This window comes from Hyperolius riggenbachi, chromosome 3 (genome assembly GCF_040937935.1).
Source record: "Hyperolius riggenbachi isolate aHypRig1 chromosome 3, aHypRig1.pri, whole genome shotgun sequence".
Lineage (NCBI taxonomy): Eukaryota > Metazoa > Chordata > Amphibia > Anura > Hyperoliidae > Hyperolius > Hyperolius riggenbachi.
The window spans coordinates 375,747,733-375,766,199 of NC_090648.1; the positions used below are offsets into that span (position 1 = coordinate 375,747,733).

The 18,467-nt window shown below is 44.8% G+C and overlaps 1 protein-coding gene across 2 annotated transcripts in view; it reads left to right on the top strand.

Moving 5' to 3' along the window:
- DCP1B (decapping mRNA 1B) overlaps positions 1–18,467 on the top strand; it is a 131,570-nt gene that overhangs the window by 79,645 nt on the left and 33,458 nt on the right. The window contains exon 9 of one of the 2 annotated variants that reach the window (XM_068277226.1): positions 12,418–12,532. In XM_068277226.1, the coding sequence (XP_068133327.1) occupies positions 12,418–12,532 (115 nt within the window). The remainder of the gene's footprint in view (positions 1–12,417; positions 12,533–18,467) is intronic. The other variant, XM_068277227.1, reaches the window with a different exon arrangement.

Consider the following 18,467-nt stretch of genomic DNA (forward strand, 5'->3'; position numbering starts at 1 on the left):
TGACAAGTTTATTTTCACTGCAGTTCTGCTTTACGGCAATGGGTTATTACAATTATATCAGCAATGAAGGTCAGCATTTGTGGGCCTTCATTATGTGCACATGGGCCTTGGCCAGAGTTTGATAAAGAATTTCCCCATTGTAAGTCTCCCTCTCAGGACATCTGAGAGGTATCCATATTAATGTGAGCCACTGTTGCAACTAAGCAGTGAACGGGTGCTTCAAATCTAAGCTACATCTCTGCCCCTACCCCAGAATGTTGTGCAGCAAATCTGTTAATCCCCTAAGGGAATGATGGTCCCTACTAGTTTAAATGTCCAGCACCTCATAGCCATGCTTCTGGGAGTCTTGTGGCAGCAAGTGAAGTATTAGCTGCACACTTAGCTCCCCAGCATCCACAGAAATACATTGGGTGGAGATCTAGGTGGTGAACCGGTTAGAAACGGGTAAGAAATGGCCAAAAACAAATAAAATACACGTAAGCACAGATAATTTTAGTGTTGTATAGTTTTATAAATACAGAGTCATTACAAAGAGATCTATTTTTCAGTAAGACAGAGAAAACTGAGGTTACTTGAAATTTTATTTTTTTTGTCTCTATGGAGTTTGCAAAGATATATAATTTACACATTGACCACTGGGTGGTGGTATCAGTCCCCTGTATTGCTGACTGCAACACAGACAGTGATGCATTAGGTGACGATGTAAGTTTAGAAAATTTGAAACTCATAAAGTAACTGCTAGGTCCACCCTGTGTAAAGCCACTTGAGTTACAGCTAAATTCCTTGTCTTTCCACACAGATGTGTAGAGTTGACACTGGGACCTCTAGGTGGCAGTATAACTAAATATTTATATATAGTTTATAAAGTGACCTCTTGATGGTCCTCTCACTTCTTCATTGTATTGCTTGCAGTTTAACAGTGTAATATCACCATCTAGAGATTACAGAATGATTTCAGTTCACACAGTGGCCTAGGGGTAGAGCTTTGAGTTCACTGTATTTTCAGTGAGGCATGCAGGAGAACAGTTTGAAAAATATATGTATTTTCTATCACTGCTGATTTATATCAATAAAAGAACAGAGTTTTAATTGTTCATTTAACTGAAATACTCTATCTCTGGGTGTACCGGATAGCTGTTGTTGTGGATAGTTGTTCAGTGCATTGTTAAAGGGGAACCCCACCCTAACATTTTAGTGTGAGGAAGCAGTAGAAACTTTGGATTTTCTCCCTTATTTCCTATTATAGAGACTTAGTAGAAAGTTACAGGGAGATTCGTCCTGTATGGCTATTCCTGTGATACTTGTAATTTGTAATTCTCTACACTCTCATGGGAATGTCTTGTTTTGGTTGGAAGTAAGGGAAATCTATCCAACAGGGACAAAGACAACAACTGCAACAAACCTAAAAGAAACACTAAACCATCCCCATGCTATCCAAAGATTAAAGTGCATCTCTGGCCACAGAAATAGGATAGATTTACATTCATGTGGCCAGACTTAAATCCATTAGCCAGTTACTGTACAAGAGCCCATTCATTCTCTCTCTCTCTCTCTCTCTCTCTCTCTCTCTCTCTCTCTCTCTCTCTCTCTCTCTCTCTCTCTCTCTCTCTCTCTCTCTCTCTCTCTCTCTCTCTCTCTCTCTCTCTCTCTCTCTCTCTCTCTCTCTCTCTCTCTCTCTCTCTCTCTCTCTCTCTCTCTCTCATTTTGATTGATGGATGATTGGCCAATTGAACCTCTTCCATGTAGTAGGAGAGCTTCCTTACACAGCCTGTTCATAATATTATCTTTTGGCCCTCGTGCTTCATGGAGGTGGTAGAATTGGTTAGTCATTGGCCAATCAAAATTGGATGCGTGTTCTAGGATTTATTCCTGTTCACACAGCCCCTAAACTGGGCAAGTCAGAGGACTGTTTCTCTAGATTCATGTTTTAGATTGTCACTCCTGTGTGATTTTTTTTTTTTTTTTTTTTTTTATTACTCCTTATTTTCACCCATTGTCTCCTGTTAGTCTGCTTGCCCAGCCCAATTTGTTTACATATATTGTGAATGGGGCTGAGGGGAAAATGCAGCAGTGGATGGGGAAATATAGAGTCGGAACATGTAGAGAATTGTGGAACCTTCCAGACAGAAACTTTGCTAACAGGACACCTGAAGTGAGAGGGATATGGAGGCTACCATGTTTATTTCCTTTTAAACAATGCAGATTGCCAGGCTGCCCTACTGATTCTCTTCCTCTAATATCTTTAACCATAGACCCTGAACTAGCATGCAAATCAGATATTTGACTGAAATCTTACTGGATTTTCATCATGCTTGTTCCAGGTGTGAGTTTCCGACACTATTGATGCCAGAAAAATCCTCAGGACTGCCAGGCAACTGGTATTGTTTAAAACGAAATAAATATGTTGACCTCCACATCTTTCTCATTTCACGTTTGGTAGGAGTCTTGTAATGGAGATCTGTGGCCACAGAAATACTGGGAAGCTGGCCACAAAGTTTGAAATAAAAAGCTGTTCAGAGTTCAAATTTAACTGAAACCTGGTTCTCTTCATATTCCAGTCATAGGTGATGTGATACTTAACCCCACATGCAATTCACTTTTCCTCCTGACCTTTCTCCTAGGATAACGTTTTCATCTTGTATATACAAAAACTTTTCAGCACTCTGCAATTGAAAAAGTACCAAAAAGTAGGTGGAAAAGTACTGTACTATCAAAATGATCTTGAGTATTTTCTTGCTTGCTAGTGTTTTAGTGAAAAGTTTGAAAATATCTCCTAGGAGAAAACTCTGGAAAAAAGTTAATTGCAAATGGGCCCTTGGGCATATGCAATTCATTGTTTCTCCAAAGTTTTCTCCTGGGAGATTTTCATCTTCTGTTTAAAATAACTTTGTAGCACTCTGCAACTGAAAAAGTACTAAAAAGTTGGTGAAAAACTACTGTCAAAATTATTCTGAGTATTTTCTTGTTTGCTGGTGGCTTCAAAAGCATTGTATTGCTAAGGTGTAAAATACCACCTTGGAGAAAACATAGGAGAAAAAATGAATTGCATATAGCCCCATGTCTCTTGGACACTCAATAGAGAGATCTCCTGAGATATTTCTGTTTTTGCAATTATGACCTCATTGTGAAGCAGGTAGAAGTCTCCCTTATCCTGTTGCATTTTCTGGAGTGTAGAACATTGAAAACTGGTGGGACTGCGCCTCTTGTACTGAATTCAGGGGGTCTTAGAAGTGCGTATGGTAGTTAATTTGCATTAATTAGTAATTAAGTCTTTGTGCATTGCATGCCTGTACCTTTTGCAATAAACCTATTAAAAATTCCTGGCTGGTTACTATAGTTCCTTCTTGCCATCAGAGTGGGAGTTCCGTAGGCAGCAGAGAGCAGATCACCTGACCTCTCCTCCCTCTACAGAAAGAGATTTGTGGCAACACTTCAGCTATAGTTTCTTCCTGCTCAGTGTGTAATGAAAAATGTAATCCTTCCTACTCACTTAACCGGAACAGGGGGATACAGCTACTTATAGTGCTGCAGTTCTGTCTGCAAAGCGTTAAAGGACAACTGAAGTGAGAGGGATGTGGAGGGTGACTTATTAATCTCCTTTTAAAGAGAACCTAAAGTAAAAAAAAAAACCGAGATTAACTCACCTAGGGCTTCCCTCAGCCCCCTGCAGACGATCCGTGCCCTCGCAGCTCCGCTCCGATGTCCCAGGACCCGCCGGCGAACACTTCCGGTTCCGCCGTCACCGGCCGACAGGCATGGGAACGCGAGTGATTGTTCGCGTTCCCAGCCTGTATATCGCCCCCTATGCTGCTATTGCGGCCAGGAGGTCGCAATAGCAGCATAGGGGGCGATATACAGGCTGGGAACGCGAACAATCACTCGCGTTCCCATGCCTGTCGGCCGGTGACGGCGAAACCGGAAGTGTTCGCCGGCGGGTCCTGGGACATCGGAGCGGAGCTGCAAGGGCACCGATCGTCTGCAGGGGGCTGAGGGAAGCCCCAGGTGAGTTCATCTCGTGTTTTTTTTTTTTTTTTTTTTTTTTTTTTACTTTAGGTTCTCTTTAAAGAATACATGTTGCCTGGCTGTCCTGCTGAACCTCTGCCTCTAAAATATGTAGCTATAGACGCTGAACAAACATGCAGATAAGTGGTTTCTCTCTGAAATTTCAACTTCATCTAGTTGGACTTCAGCTGCAGCAACATGCATGCTTATTTCAGGTGTATGATTCAGACACTACTGCAACCAAATAGATCAACAGGGCGGCCATACACCTGGTATGGTTTAATTTCTGACATGTATATCACAAGCTAGAATGGATTTGCTGCATGCTTGTTTCCGGTGTGTGATTCAGACACTACTGATGCATGAAAGATCAGCAGGACTGCCAGGAAAGTCGCAGAGAGCTTTGTTATCTGAAGTTTATTATCTCAGCTGTCAGGCTTTTTCTTCTGCAGAGAACAGTTCAGGACAGGTCAAAAGTTCACAGTCTGCTCTGTAAAAATCATTTAGAATGCTGAGTAAAGGGGAAACTGCAAATGTTAGAGAATGATGCGATGTTATAAAAAACACTATATAACTGAAAATAAAAATATGAGGATATTATCTTTGCTTCTAATCTAGTAATTATCCATACTACACAACCAATTCATTATATCTTCAGTCTGCTTCAGTGTCTCTTTAAAGGATACCTTAGCTCTTATAAATTTTAAAAATGGAGGTAGCAGGCATGTGTAGCAAGCAGTCTTAATGGCATGCCCACTGCTCCACCCCCCCCCCCCCCCTTCTCTGTCCCTCTCCATTATCTTGTAAAGGCCTCCCGAAGCTACTTCCAGGTCAGTGAGCTTTGTGCAGGTGCTGCCCGGCGATGCACGTCCGTGATCACGATCCCATGGCTAGTAGCGCTATGCACATGCACACTACGTAGTCATGACATCACTACTATGTAACGCGCATGTACAAAGCGCTCTCGGCAATGGAAGGTAATGGAGGGGAGCAGTGGGCTTTGCTCCCCCCGTTTTTAAAATTTACGAGAGCTAAGGTATGCTTTAAGCCCTCAGAATGGAGAGGAGCAAGGAGGGTTGTAGCTGCCTTGTAACCAGCTCTCCCCTGAATAACTCATGGGTGATGATGTGACGGGGGTGGAGTTTGGACCGCTGTCTCTCCAGTAAGATTGCACTGTCATCTCTGCAGGAAATGGCACAAGTCAAGCCAGCAGCCAGATATTATAAATTTTAATGCAAAACGTGCATATATGCAGTACACATAAACAAGGGCTTTAATGATGTACAATTCATCCAAACTACAATTCCTCTGTTCTGACTGCATGAACCCTGTAAAATGATGTTATTCTTGAGGCCAATGTTCAATTCACTCTCCTTAATAAACCTTTTATTACCTAATTCTTTGTCTCTGTTGCTTTGTCTTGCAATGGGTTATGGTTAGTGTACAACATTTTTGTGAAAAATAGTCAGAGGGAGCTTCTGGCAGAGATTCTGCTAACCAGGAAGCAGCTGCCAATATCACAGACATCCACTACTATTATCCCACCCCTTGCCATCAGATATCCCATCTACCTATTGGCTATACAGACAGCTACATAGAGATGATATCCCTATTGTTTACATTTTATGAATTGGTCATGGGCACTAGGACCCTGTAACTAGATTTCTCTATCAAGACATCCTTGCATGGGGACATTTTATATTCTGTGATGCACATTGAAAAGCCGATAGCTACCTTTATTTTCTAAAAGTATGGTTATGCTTTAGGACTAAATTGCATCCCCCATGGCAATAGGAAATTAGGTAATCTAATGTTGTGGAAAGGATTCTTCACTGTGAAGGCTGTGGAAATCTGAAAAGTTTTTTCTACCAAAGCGAATTCTAGCAGAATTTAGAAAGAGCAATGCATTACAGCAGGAGCACAGTACAAGGTAGTCCCTGGTTAACAAACAAGCTAGGGACTGTATGTTCATTCTTAACCTGAATCCGTTTTTAAGTCCAAACACTGTCACATCTGTCTCTTGTACCTGTTCAAAGCCCCTGTGTGTCTTCAGTGTCCCCCTCACTGTCACCCCTGTGCCCTCAGTGTCCCCCTCTGGCTGTCCTACTGTGTCACCTCTGTGCCCTCACTGTAACACAGCGAGAAATTTTTTTTTCTTTTATTTTTTTTATTTATTTTTTTTTACAAATAGATTTTCTCAAAAGTACAAGGTCTTTTTGAAAAGAAAAAAAAATTACTATTTTTTGTTCCCACAGAATGTCACATTTCAGGCTGTTCGTATCGACAGATCTTTCGTAAGTTGGGTGTTCGTAAGCGGGGACTACATGTAAACAAGAAAATGACTTACGTTTATAATAATTAGTAAACTGAGGTTTTTTTGCCACCTGGAATCGGGAAGGAATTATTTTGCTTGTTTTATACTATTTGAGCCACGCTTTTTATATTTTCACCTTCCTCTAGTCTAGATCAACCATAGTCTCAGAGCAAGCAGGATTCTGAATGTTTTTTTTTTTTTTTTTTAAATAAACAATACATTGGTTGATTTTGATGGACAAATGTCGTCTCTGCAACCAAACTAGCGATGTAACTGTGTCACTGTACTGTTGCTTAGCAACGGGAGATTTGGCATTTTGGAAAATAAAAACAGATTACTTTGCTTTCATATTTTTAATAATGCATGTCACATAAAGAAGAACTCCGCGTAGGAATATTATTTTACCTTCCAACTGTGGATTTTATTTGCGTTATTAAAAATAGAAAAAACACACACATTCCCTTACCTCATGATGATTGCAGTTCTGCATAAGCAGTTGTAGAAAAGAGTGCTGACCCCACATATAGTGACACTCCAGTTAGTTGAATAGCCGGTCCTTTCCTCTGGGTGTCTTAAGACACATGAATGATATCAGATAGGGGGGGATAAAAAGGCGCCCAGAGGTATTTAAAATGACATTAAAAACAACTAGAAGTAGAAAAAGTAGGTGATTCCGCATTCTGGTTATCCCAGCCTGCATGGGGGAAAAGGGGTTAAGGAGGCTTGGGAGGGGGGACCCCACGCTGTCTGTTTTCATGAAATGTATACAATATGTATTCAGAACTTGAAATGCGGTACCCTGTACTGCAACAAAGTGTCATTTGACACAGTTTAAAAAAAAACATTTTTCCTATGAAACTTTGGAATCGATTTTCTGGAAAACTATACTTTTTTTTTTTTTTTTTTAACCATGTTCCTACTCATCTGTTTAATATACAGTACGTGGCAAATTTGGTGATGATAGCATGTACGGGGGCTTTACAATTAACCGTGGACGTTGTCCATATTGAAATCAAATTCGGTACTTGGAACTGCTGAATTTTCGAGTTTTGAGTGTGTACTCGAAACTGCCAAATTCCGATGCCAAACTCGAAACTCGGATTCTGAGAGCTCAGCCCTAATGGGGTCCAGATTCCTGCAAGCGACACTTATTGTGTGTATGTATTAATTTAACATGCCACATAGACATAGAGGGCATTATTTTTATGCTTGAATTCGCTGCTGACTATTATGCGATGCATGTAGACAGGGGACTTGCATTGAGCCAGTCTTTATTACTCAGAATTGCATGGGGCAAAATGTTGGTAGATTGGATTCTTTAAAATTCATGTTACTGTTATGCTGGGGATACAAGGTTGGTTTTTGAGCCATTTAGATGGCTCGATAGATAATTTCTGACACTTCCGATTTCCCGCCCGATCATTTCGCCTCTCGATTCCGCATTGAACACAATGGAAAAAGATAAGAAAAACGAGCGGAATATAAGAGAATTGCCTGGGGAATCGATCAAGTGGCAAAATCGAGCCACGTATGCCCAGCATTAAAGCCCCTAGTTCAGTGGTCACTTGCGGTGCAGAATACTTCTGCATGTCAACTGGCTGTCCATACAATTCAGTGGGGGCCTGTTCACGGTACTGCGTTGTTACAGATTGCGTTATTCTAACTCGCTGAATGCATTCTTTGTATTAAGGCTATGTCCAGTCTCCATCGCAGTTCACACTTATTATAACGCATGCTTTATGCAACTGCCCACTGTAAGCCTAGCCTAAATGAGAATTTGTGTTCCTGTTTAATCTTCTGTTTATCGCTGGTTATGAGATGAGTGAAGAAACAGATGACTTTCATAACCGCTTCAAAGCCAATATATTCATCTTAAAGTGTACCGGAGGCGCCTAATACAAAAAAAGGGATACAGGCATGTTCCCATCTAAAGGACATGCCTCTGTGTGCCCTCCTCTCCGCTAACAGCCCCCCTGTGCTGCACTCGGAGGAGAACACAGAGCAGTGTTGTGACCCACGGGTCACTAAAGGGAAACTAGAAGAAAACGGAAGACAGGACCGGAGGGGAGAGTGGTAATGGACACTACCTGATCCGGCCACCCTCTCAGATCAGGTAGTGTGCTTTTTTTTATTTCTAAGAACGGCTCGTGTTGTCTTTAAAGTGGGATGGAAAAAGTTTTTTAGGATTTTAATATCAAATGATGATTCAAATGTACAATAGAGCCCCAGTTATCCAGAACTCAACTAACCAGAAGTCTCAACCAACCAAAACAAATTGCTGGTAGTACCTACAGTGGTTAAAGCCAACTTCTTAAGCTTTTTGAAGGCTCATCTGTGCTTAAACACTGTGTTCCAAGGCTCACTCAAGGTTAATATGCCTTCAATTACTATTTTAATATTTAATACAGAGTTCTTGGTATGTATAGAGTGGGGTATAGTATTCAGGGGCGTAGCAATAGGGGTTGCAGAGGTTACGACCACATCGGGGCCCTTGGGACAGAGGGGGCCCCGAAGGGCCCTCCCTCAGCTACAGTATTAGCTCTCTATTGGTCCTGTGCTCATAATAATCACTTCTACAGATACTTTGAATAGTGGTAATCGTTAACAAACCGTTCCCCATCCCCTTCTTGCACCTCTGACACTGTAGTTGCCATTGGCAGGTTTTGGTGCGCCGTTATCAGTTGTTATGTATAGAATGCTTGGTGGGCCCCATTGTACAACTTGCATCAGGGCCCACAGCTCCTTAGCCACTCCACTGATAGTATTGTATTAGCTAGGCCTATTTTTAACATCGAGTCTCAAGCAACCACAGAAAACACACTTATCCAGCACCATGCATTCCATACATAACAATTGAAAACTGTGCAGCAAAACCTGCCAATGGCAACTGCAGTGTCAGAGGTGCAAGAAGGGGATGGGGAACGGTTTGTTAATGATTACCATTATCAAAAGTATCTATAGAAGTGATTATTATGAGCACAGGACCAATAGAGAGCGAATACTGTAGTTGAGGGAGGGCCCTTCGGGCCCCCTCTGTCCCAAGGGCCCCGATGTGGTCGTAACCTCGATCCCCGACAGTGCTGAGACTCTACTGTAAATAAATAATTACCCCAATAAATAAGCATTGCACATTCAGGAGTATGTACCAGTTTGAATCTGCAGTCCTTTAGTGACCTATGCTGTGTAGGAGGAAGTAGATGTTTCTGCATTTGTCCTATGCTTGCAGTTTTGGTGTGATAGTGATTTTGGAACTCAAGATGGACGCTCACCCAATATGTATTTGAAGAAAAGTATTTACCATGGCGCCAGGCTTTGGACACAGGAAAAAGTGCTATAGGTACAGTACATTTATTGGGAGGGTGCCACATAATGTATTTTTTATTTTATTACAGATAGAGTTTAATCCTGCTTTAAAGCAGACACAAGTGGAAGGGATATGGAGGCTGACATATTTATTTCCTTGTAAACAATGCAGATTACCTGCCTGTTCAATGGACCCTCTGCTTCTAATAGTGTTAGCAATAGACCCTGAACAAGCGTGGTAATCAGGTGTTTCTGACTGGATACGCTGCATGATTGTTTCAGGTGGGTGGTTAGGACACAAATGCAGCCGAAGACCAACTGAACTGCCAGGCAACTGGTATTGTTTAAAAGGAAATTATGCCAGCCACCATATGCTTCTCACTTCAGTTGTACTTTAAAAACAAAAGAATACTCTACTGGGGATAGCTGTCACTGTTAACACAGCGGAAGGTGTAATAAAACAAAACCTAGTTAATATCTATCTGCAATATGGTGTTTTCCATGAAGAAATGTGGTTTTAGCAATCTTTCAAAGCATGTAACAGGCCAACTGCAATGACCTGTATAAAAGGGTATTTTATTTCGTACATTGTAGATTTCCTCTTTAATAGTCATAAAGGCAATATGTTTGCTTGCAGTGTGTAGACTGCATATCAGTGTTGCTTCGGTTAGAGGTCCCTGTCACGTCATTATGAGTCACCCTGCTTGTGATGTCATGGGAAATAGTGACCCGGCGTCTTCTATGTTTACTAGTAATTGTGTTTCATGGTAGATGGAGTGCAATTCAATCATCCCTGTGATTTCATCTTTCCTGGACCACAGAAACAGTGGCAACTCCCACAGACCTTCTTGGCAGCACAGTGTTAATAAAGCGGACCTGTAGCCAAAAATGACATGAGACATGAATGTAGCGCAAGTCACTATAACCAAATTGCATCACGGTTTTAAATAAAGCTGTGACACTTTCTTGCTATAAATAAAGAGCTCCCAATGGCGTACCCAGGGAATTTGACACTTGGTTATTATTATTTACATACAACCCCCGACAGGGAGCTGCAGTAAAGGAAACAGTGATAGGGGATCCTGGATAGGGAAAGTCACGAGGGCATCCTGGAACTGTTTGAGGGAGGAGAACGGTGTGGAGACGCTGTGGCTGTGACCAGATGCAACAGTGACTGACTAAGAGTGCAGGGTTTAAATACCCTGGCTCTCAATCACGGTAGAAGCAGTACCACCCTCCACCACTGGGATTATAGGAAGGAGGTGTGCACGCATGCCTAGCAACAGGAGACGCAGAACCCGGAAGTCCGATCGTTACCCTCCGCCGTCCATACAGGAGTCGACGCAGGCATCAGGAGAGGTGAGTAATGTAACGAGCAATAGTTACAGCACCAAAGCAGCACCCCTAGCTATAGCTACACCCGGGGCTTTGAGTACCTGCAGCCTTGTGGTAGGTATGCCACTGGTTGCTCCTACAATTCTACTTCCTGTGGCTGAACTGTGGAAGAGGAGGAGCGGTAAGAGGTTTATTTTCCTGTTTTATTTAGAAAGTCACATACAGAGCTTATTGTGTTTAACCACTTCGCATCCAGACAGTGCAGTTTGTAGGCTAAAATGCACCCAGGGCCAGGGTGTAAAAATTGCGCCCCCCACGCGCGGAGCCAGGTATAGGTGCCCGCAGTATAGATTAGCCAGGTCTAGTTGCACTCAGTATAGGTCTCCCCAGTATAGGTAGCCAGGAATAGGTCCACCCAGTATAGGTAGCCAGCTATAGGTCCCCCCAGTATAGGTTAGCCAGGTAGGTGCCTCCAGTATAGGTAGCCAGTATAGTTGCCCCCAGTATAGGTTAGATAGGTAGGTGCCCCCAATACAGGTTAGATAAGTAAGTGCTCCCAGTATAGGTTAGATAACTGCCCCCCCAGTATAGGTTAGATTAGGTAGGTGCCCCCCAGTATAGGTTAGGTTAGATTAGGTAGCTGCCCCCCCAGTATAGGTTAGATTAGGTAGCTGCCCCCCAGTATAGGTTAGATAGGTAGCTTCCCCCCAGTATAGGTTAGATAGTTAGCTGCCCCAGAGTATAGGTTAATTAGGTAGGTGCCCCCAGTATAGGTTAGATTAGGTAGGTGCCCCCCAGTATAGGTGAGGTAGGTAGGGGCCCCCCATAATGGAGGGAGGATCCGCAGCAAGGGCAGCCCGACCTTTCCCTCCCTTCCTCTCCCCTGGCCGCCCTCCATGCTCCCCCCCCCCCCTCCGACTGCAGAGTGAGCGCGCAGGGAAGCGCTGTAAATAGCTACTCACCTCCCAGGTTCCAGGGCCGCCTGGGGAGAGGAAGGGAGGGAGAGGTCGGCTGCCCTCCCTGCGGCTGCGGCTCCCCCCTCCATTACAGCGCCCCCCCTCCCAATAGCGCCCCGGGCGGCCGCACGGCTGCACAAGCCTGCATCCAGACCTTGTTTCCCACTTATGGACCAGAGCAGTTTTGACAGTTTAGCTATGTCCTTATTTAATCAGAAATAACGTTATCCCTACTTATGACTGTAAGGATATACGTGATGATGATGATATGTACGGAAATATGCAGAACATAGCAGCCGTATGGTATCGCATGGATGGCCCCAGGGCACACATTTTGCTATAAAACAGCAGCCTGGGACAGTCACAGATAAACTTCTCCCGAGAGCAGCTCATCGCTAGAGATGATCCCAAGGAAATCTGAAAATTCGTGTCTCTCCACGGTTGGACATTTGCGCTGGTAAAAGTTCAATTAAGGTTTGTCCCATTTTATTTTTATGCAACAATGAGCAGGGAGAAGAAAAGCGGGTTGGCCCTATGGAGAATAGCAGGCATACTGAGGTAGTCTTGTGGTGCCCCTTGTCAGCTGAGCGTGCTCTGGTATGCAGACAGAGTGGCAGAGAAGGTAAGCAAAGCAAAAGAAACCGGCACTGCTGTAATGCTGTTTAATTCTTGGCTTCATGCATTAAAAGATGTAAGCACATACAAAAAGCATGGCTGGCTTGCACAGTAAATGTATAAAAATAGGTGGATAAAAGTGGGGTACCTGGTGGTGCGGTAGGTGCTGGGTGGTTAAGCCTGACAGCCGTTTCGCGCACGTCTGCGCATCTACGGAGGCTGCAAAGCGGGGAGGCCGGGCTATCGGTATTTGTAGCCCAATGCGCATGGCGGAAGTGTGTCGCCTATCTGCTCCGCCCCTGTGTTAACCTTCTTACTTGGTAGACGGCTGACACGCATAGCATAGTCAGCTGCGTCCGACGTAATGGCGGCGAGACGCTGAATCCATTGATCAGCGTAGCGTAACATACTCTTGTTCGCACGCCTGTGATGTAAGTTGAGCTGGTCTAGCACTATCTTGTGTCACGGAAAGAGAAGGCATCTACAGAACAGCATCAGGAAAGAAAAGTGATGAAAAATAGAAGAAGATGAAAGATGTGAAAAATAGTGGATGAAATATAAGTAGATGAAAGTGACAGTGAGAAAAATTAGTATCTGTTGCGATACTGTGAGATGCCGTCTCAGCAGCAGGGGTGTTGTGTAAATAAATACATTATTTGTTTATTATAAGGTGCAAAAACTAGGTGAATACTAGTGTAAAAAGGTGTAACATATAAAATCAATATGGAATTGGTCGTCCCGCAGACAAACCCCATGGGATGAAGTTCCAGACATGGGGTTGGCTGACAGGGCAACCAATCCATTTGAGGAGGCCACAATGAAATTGGAGGGATTGATTGGACAGATAACTGCTACATAATGTAAAAATTATAATGGACATACATTTAGAAAGAGGGGCATAGAAAAGACAAATTACAGTAGTGGCATGATATGCAGACTTTTCAGGTCAAGGATCTAGGAAGCAAAAGAGGTCAGTATAGTCATTAAGGCCTAAAAGGCCCATGGCATTGGTCCTTAGAATCAACAGGACCTCTTTGCGTTTTAATTTCTTTTCACGATCGCCTCCCCTGGTAGTAGGGTGGGACTTGGAGTATGCCAGCAAAGGTAAGTTTGTTCGGGTTTCCTTCATGGTTACTCCTCATATGTTCCACTACCCTGGGGGAACCTCTTCCGGAGCCTATGGAATTATAGTGTTCTCGGAATCTTTCCCCCAATGTTCTGGTGGTTTCACCAACATAGAACCTGCCGCAGGGGCACCACAGGGCATATACCACAAACTTAGTCTTGCACGTAATAAACGCACATACTTTTCATCGATCAGGCCCTATTTGTACGTTCGAGCCTATGGCCATTTGTTTACATGACTTGCACCGTCCGCATCTGTGGTTGACCCCTGCGCAGCCAACTACTTCCTTCGGGGGAATGGAATTGACTTCTGCTGATGAAGGACCCAATGGTAGGAGACCTCTTGAAAGAAAATAGGGGCCCCTCTTCTATCATGGGTTTAAGGCTTGCATCTTTCATTAAAATATCCCAATGTCTAATTACTGATTTCTTAATAACGTCTGACATTGTGCTAAATTCAAAGGAAAAAGGGATCCTTCTGTCGCTGGCTTTCTTAGTTGCCTTCCTTTGGAGGAGAGTTTGTCTGTTCTGAGAGTAGGCTCTTTTAAAGGCTTCTTGAATCAATTGTTCCTCGTAACCTCTAGCAGCCAGCCTAGATCCCAGCTCCTCAGACTGGTGACAAAATTCTGTATCACTTGCGTTATTTCTACGAAGTCTGAGGAACTGGCTATAGGGTAGCGCTTTGGTGACGTGTCTGGGGTGGAAACTTGACCTATGGAGTAAGGAGTTGGATGCTGTAGGTTTCCTGTATCCCTTTGGTATCAATTTTTTGTTCTTTACTTCTAGTTCCAGGTCCAAGAAAGCGGCCTTGTCATGGCTGATGGTGGCTGTAAAGGCCATATTGCAATTGTTTTGATTAATGTGTTCCAAAAATATGGAAAAAGACTCACAAGTCCCGGACCAGAATACGAGGATGTCGTCCACATACCTGGACCACATCCTAAGTTGCTGTTAAAAAGGATTACAGGCCGAGTGGATATGTAGTTCCTCCCACCACGCCAAAAATAAATTGGCGTAGGTGCAAGATACCGCCAGTTCCATGGCCGTTCCAGATACCTGCCAGTACCATTTCTTATCAAAAACAAAGGCATTGTGTGTTAACACAAACATGAGACATTCGCAAATGAAGGTCTTGTAGATTTCGCTTTTATCTGTCCTGTCCAAGAAAAGTCTTACAGCCTGCACTCCCAAATCGTGGGGTATGCGGCTGTATAGACTTTCGACATCAATCGTCGCCAGGAGGTCGCCCTCTTGCCAATCAAGGTCTTCAAGACCCCTTAGAACATCCACTGTATCAGAGAGATGCGAAGGAATTCCTTCCAAGAGGGGTCTAAGGATGTGGTCCAAGTACCTGGACAATCGTTCCGTTGTCGACCCAATGCCGGAGACAATGGGCCGACCCGGAGGACTAGTCCGGGACTTGTGAGTCTTTGGAATATGATACCAAATTGGTTTAGTCGGATAAGTAGGCAACAGTCCACTGGCCAACGTGGGGGTTAGTACCCCCAAATCCACTCCTTTTTTCAAAAGGGACCTTTGAGAGTTTTGATGTCGGATAGTGGGGTCTCCCATTAGAGGTTGGTAGATGCTCCTGTCCTGCAGCTGCCTCAGGGCCTCATTTCTATATTGCTCTGCGGACATAACTACAATCGTCCCTCCTTTATCCGCTCTTTTGATTAGCAGATCAGGTCTTTTGCGTAACCACTTCAATGCCCTTTCTTCCTTATCAGATAGATTTTTGGTGGCTTTAGGATAAATTTCTGCCTTTAAGTCCCTTTCCACCATTTTTTGAAAGACGTCCAGGCATGTCCCTGGTTGAACAGGAAACGGGGAGGTAGATTTATTTTTATGCAAACTTGTCTTGCTGTGTATCCTTGTAACTTTTATTTTGTAACTTTGTTTTAGTAAATCTTTTGTATATATTATTTTCTGCATTGTTCTTTTTTTTCCCCTGGAATATTAAATTGTTAGTTAATAAGTTTGACTTCTGCTGTACTAAACTAACACTCATAACCTAGTAGAAGAGGCTGAAGTGTAACGGTGTAAGTCCATGCCTGATTGTATGATTGAGCAACACTACCGTATAAGATTGTAATTGCATTGTGTGAATGCGGCACTTCTGCGCTCGACAGCAGAGGGGGAAGTCTCGGAGTGGCTAACCGTATCGACTGTTAGTGGTTTTGCTTCACTATAGTGTAAGATTGCAATTGTGCGTGTGTGTGGGGCGTTTGTCATACGTTGGCCTAAAGCGGGCAGCTGACCCAACGTACGAAATCGCCAGTGCGAGTAACTCGACAGCAGAGTGGAATTGTCTAGCAACAGCTAGTGGTGGAAGGGAGAAGTGTTTGAGGGGTCACAGCCTTGTGGTAGCTCGACTAAGGCTGCTTCCCCTCTCGATGTAGTCAAACCCGCAGTCGGGAACCGTATACGCAGGCGGGCCGGTTCCTGACATAATTGGCTGGCAGTGGTGGGAACATTTAGTACATTAGTACGCAGTTTAGCTCGCTATTCTGAGTACTAAAGGCTGGAAGCTTGCTAGAAGCGACTAGCCTACAGAAGTCTTCTCAGTGCAGAATCTATACTTTTTTTTTTTTTTTTTTTTTTTTCAAGGATACACACTTGGTATTTTGCTTCCCCTCTCCCTTTTTCTTTTTATTTTGCAACACGATAGCTCAGAAAGCAACCAGCTATGCAAGGCAAAGCAAAGAACTACTACTCAACCTGTGTGAGCACAAAGGCATCGAGACGGTGAGCAGCCAGACTAAGAAGCAGTTAGTGCCCTCGAGGATTATGATGAGGCAGAGCAAACCCGTGCTCCACCGCCAGTGGATGCAGCTCACGACACGCCAGAGGAGGAATCGCTCCCGCCACAGAATGCGAGTGGAGACGATGTCCTGGATGATCCACCAAACATGGAGATGACATCTCTGGAAGCTGACCTACAGCTACTTGGTTCGGCTGATCCAGAACTGCGCCTAAAGCTGATCTTACTGCATCGACAGGCAGAGAAGCTGCACAGCGACACCAGGCCGAGAGGGAAAGTGCTGAGCGTCAACACCAGCTGGAGCCGTCTAAACTTCAGCAGCAGAACCGGTCTGCTGGACCCGCAGAACGCGAAGGTGAGCGAGTCCACAGAATCCCCCTGGATAAGTTCTCCGCTATGGACAAAGACTCTGACATAGACACTTTCCTACAGGGGTTTGAAAGCACTTGTCGTCAGTATGGGGTGCCCTGTGAGCAGTGTGCAAGATACCTCACACCAGGGCCGAGAGGCAAGGCCCTGGAGGCGTTTGTGAGTCTCCCCCAGGAGGAAGAAGCATACTTTGAGGCATTTAAGAAAGCCATCATTACGCGATACCACCTCACGCCAGAGGTGTATCGCAAACGTTTGAGGACAGTGCAGCGTGGTCCTAATGACAGTTACCTGGATCATTCTTGCAACCTGCGCACTGCCTTCCAGCAGTGGTTAAAAGGACTGGAGGTTGAAACCTTTGATGCCCTGCAGGAACTGATAATAAAAGACCAGTTCCTCCACACTTGTCCTGTTGAGGTCCGGCAGTTTGTACGGGACCGAGAGCCGAAGACCGTGGATGAGGCTGCGAAAGTCACTGATTCCTACACGTCCAATCGAGCATCTGATTTTCGAGCGCTTAGCGAAGCCAAGCACCGCAGCCTCCTGGAGGTAAAACAGCCACCGCTGACACTCGGAAATGTTTTGCCTGTAACAAACCGGGTCATATCAGTGCTACGTGCCCAGAAAGGAAGAAAGAAGCCCCAAACTCTGGCGGGGCCCGAAATGCGTTGTATGCCACCTGGAATGCAGGTAGCTATGCCGAGAATCTGCCACCTGTCACGGTTGGGGATACAGTTACCACCGGTCTGAGAGACACTGGAGCAGAGGTGACTCTAGTGCACCCCCAGCTTGTGAACCCGGAGGAGTACATTCCGGGCAAGACTATGGCTGTCAAAGGAGTTGGGGGTGTCACCCCCGCCATACCCACCACCTTGGTCCACCTGGATTGGGGGGCCGGCAGCGGAATGAAAGAAGTGGGGGTAACAGACGCCATCCCCACGAACGTTTTGTTGGGTACTAACCTGGGACGGTTAGTGGCCCGGTATGAACCTACTCCAACCCCCATGGAGCCTGCATCCCCAGCAGAAGTTCAGGACTCTTGCAAGGTACTGTTTGATAACTCTGTGCAAGTGGGGGGTGCTGGTGGGCCCCAGGGGCTAAGGACTGTGTACTAGGAGCCAGCCCTAGTGAGTCTACACTGCCCAGGCCTGGAAGGGGACACGTTGTTACCATGAATACAGATAATGTTGATATAATATGTGATGTGTTGCATAATGACATATGTACAGTGCATGCTCCATCAGCTGCAGTGGCTACCCGCAGTGCTCACCGGGCTGCAGCAGACGAATTGTCCACTGAAGGGGCTGATGTCACTGGGTCGGGCTCTTCCACTTCAGAGCCTGGCTCTGAGGACCCAGAGGCCTCTGTTTGCCACCTCCCTGGTGCCTGTGGCCGACAGCGCTGAGTTCTCTGAGGCTGTACGACTTGATAGCAGCCTGGAAGAGCTCAGGGGTCTGGCGGACAGGGCACCGGCTGAGGACGACAAAGTGAGGGTGTACTGGGAGCAAGGCAGACTGTACAGAGAGGTTATTCCCTCTGAGCCGTCTGAAGTGGAGGAGGCAGACCGGCAGTTGATTGTTCCCCACAGGTACAGGGAGCAGCTATTAAGAATAGCGCATGAGGTGCCCCTGGCTGGTCACTTGGGGGTCCGCAAGACCAAAGCCCGTCTTGCCCACAATTTTTA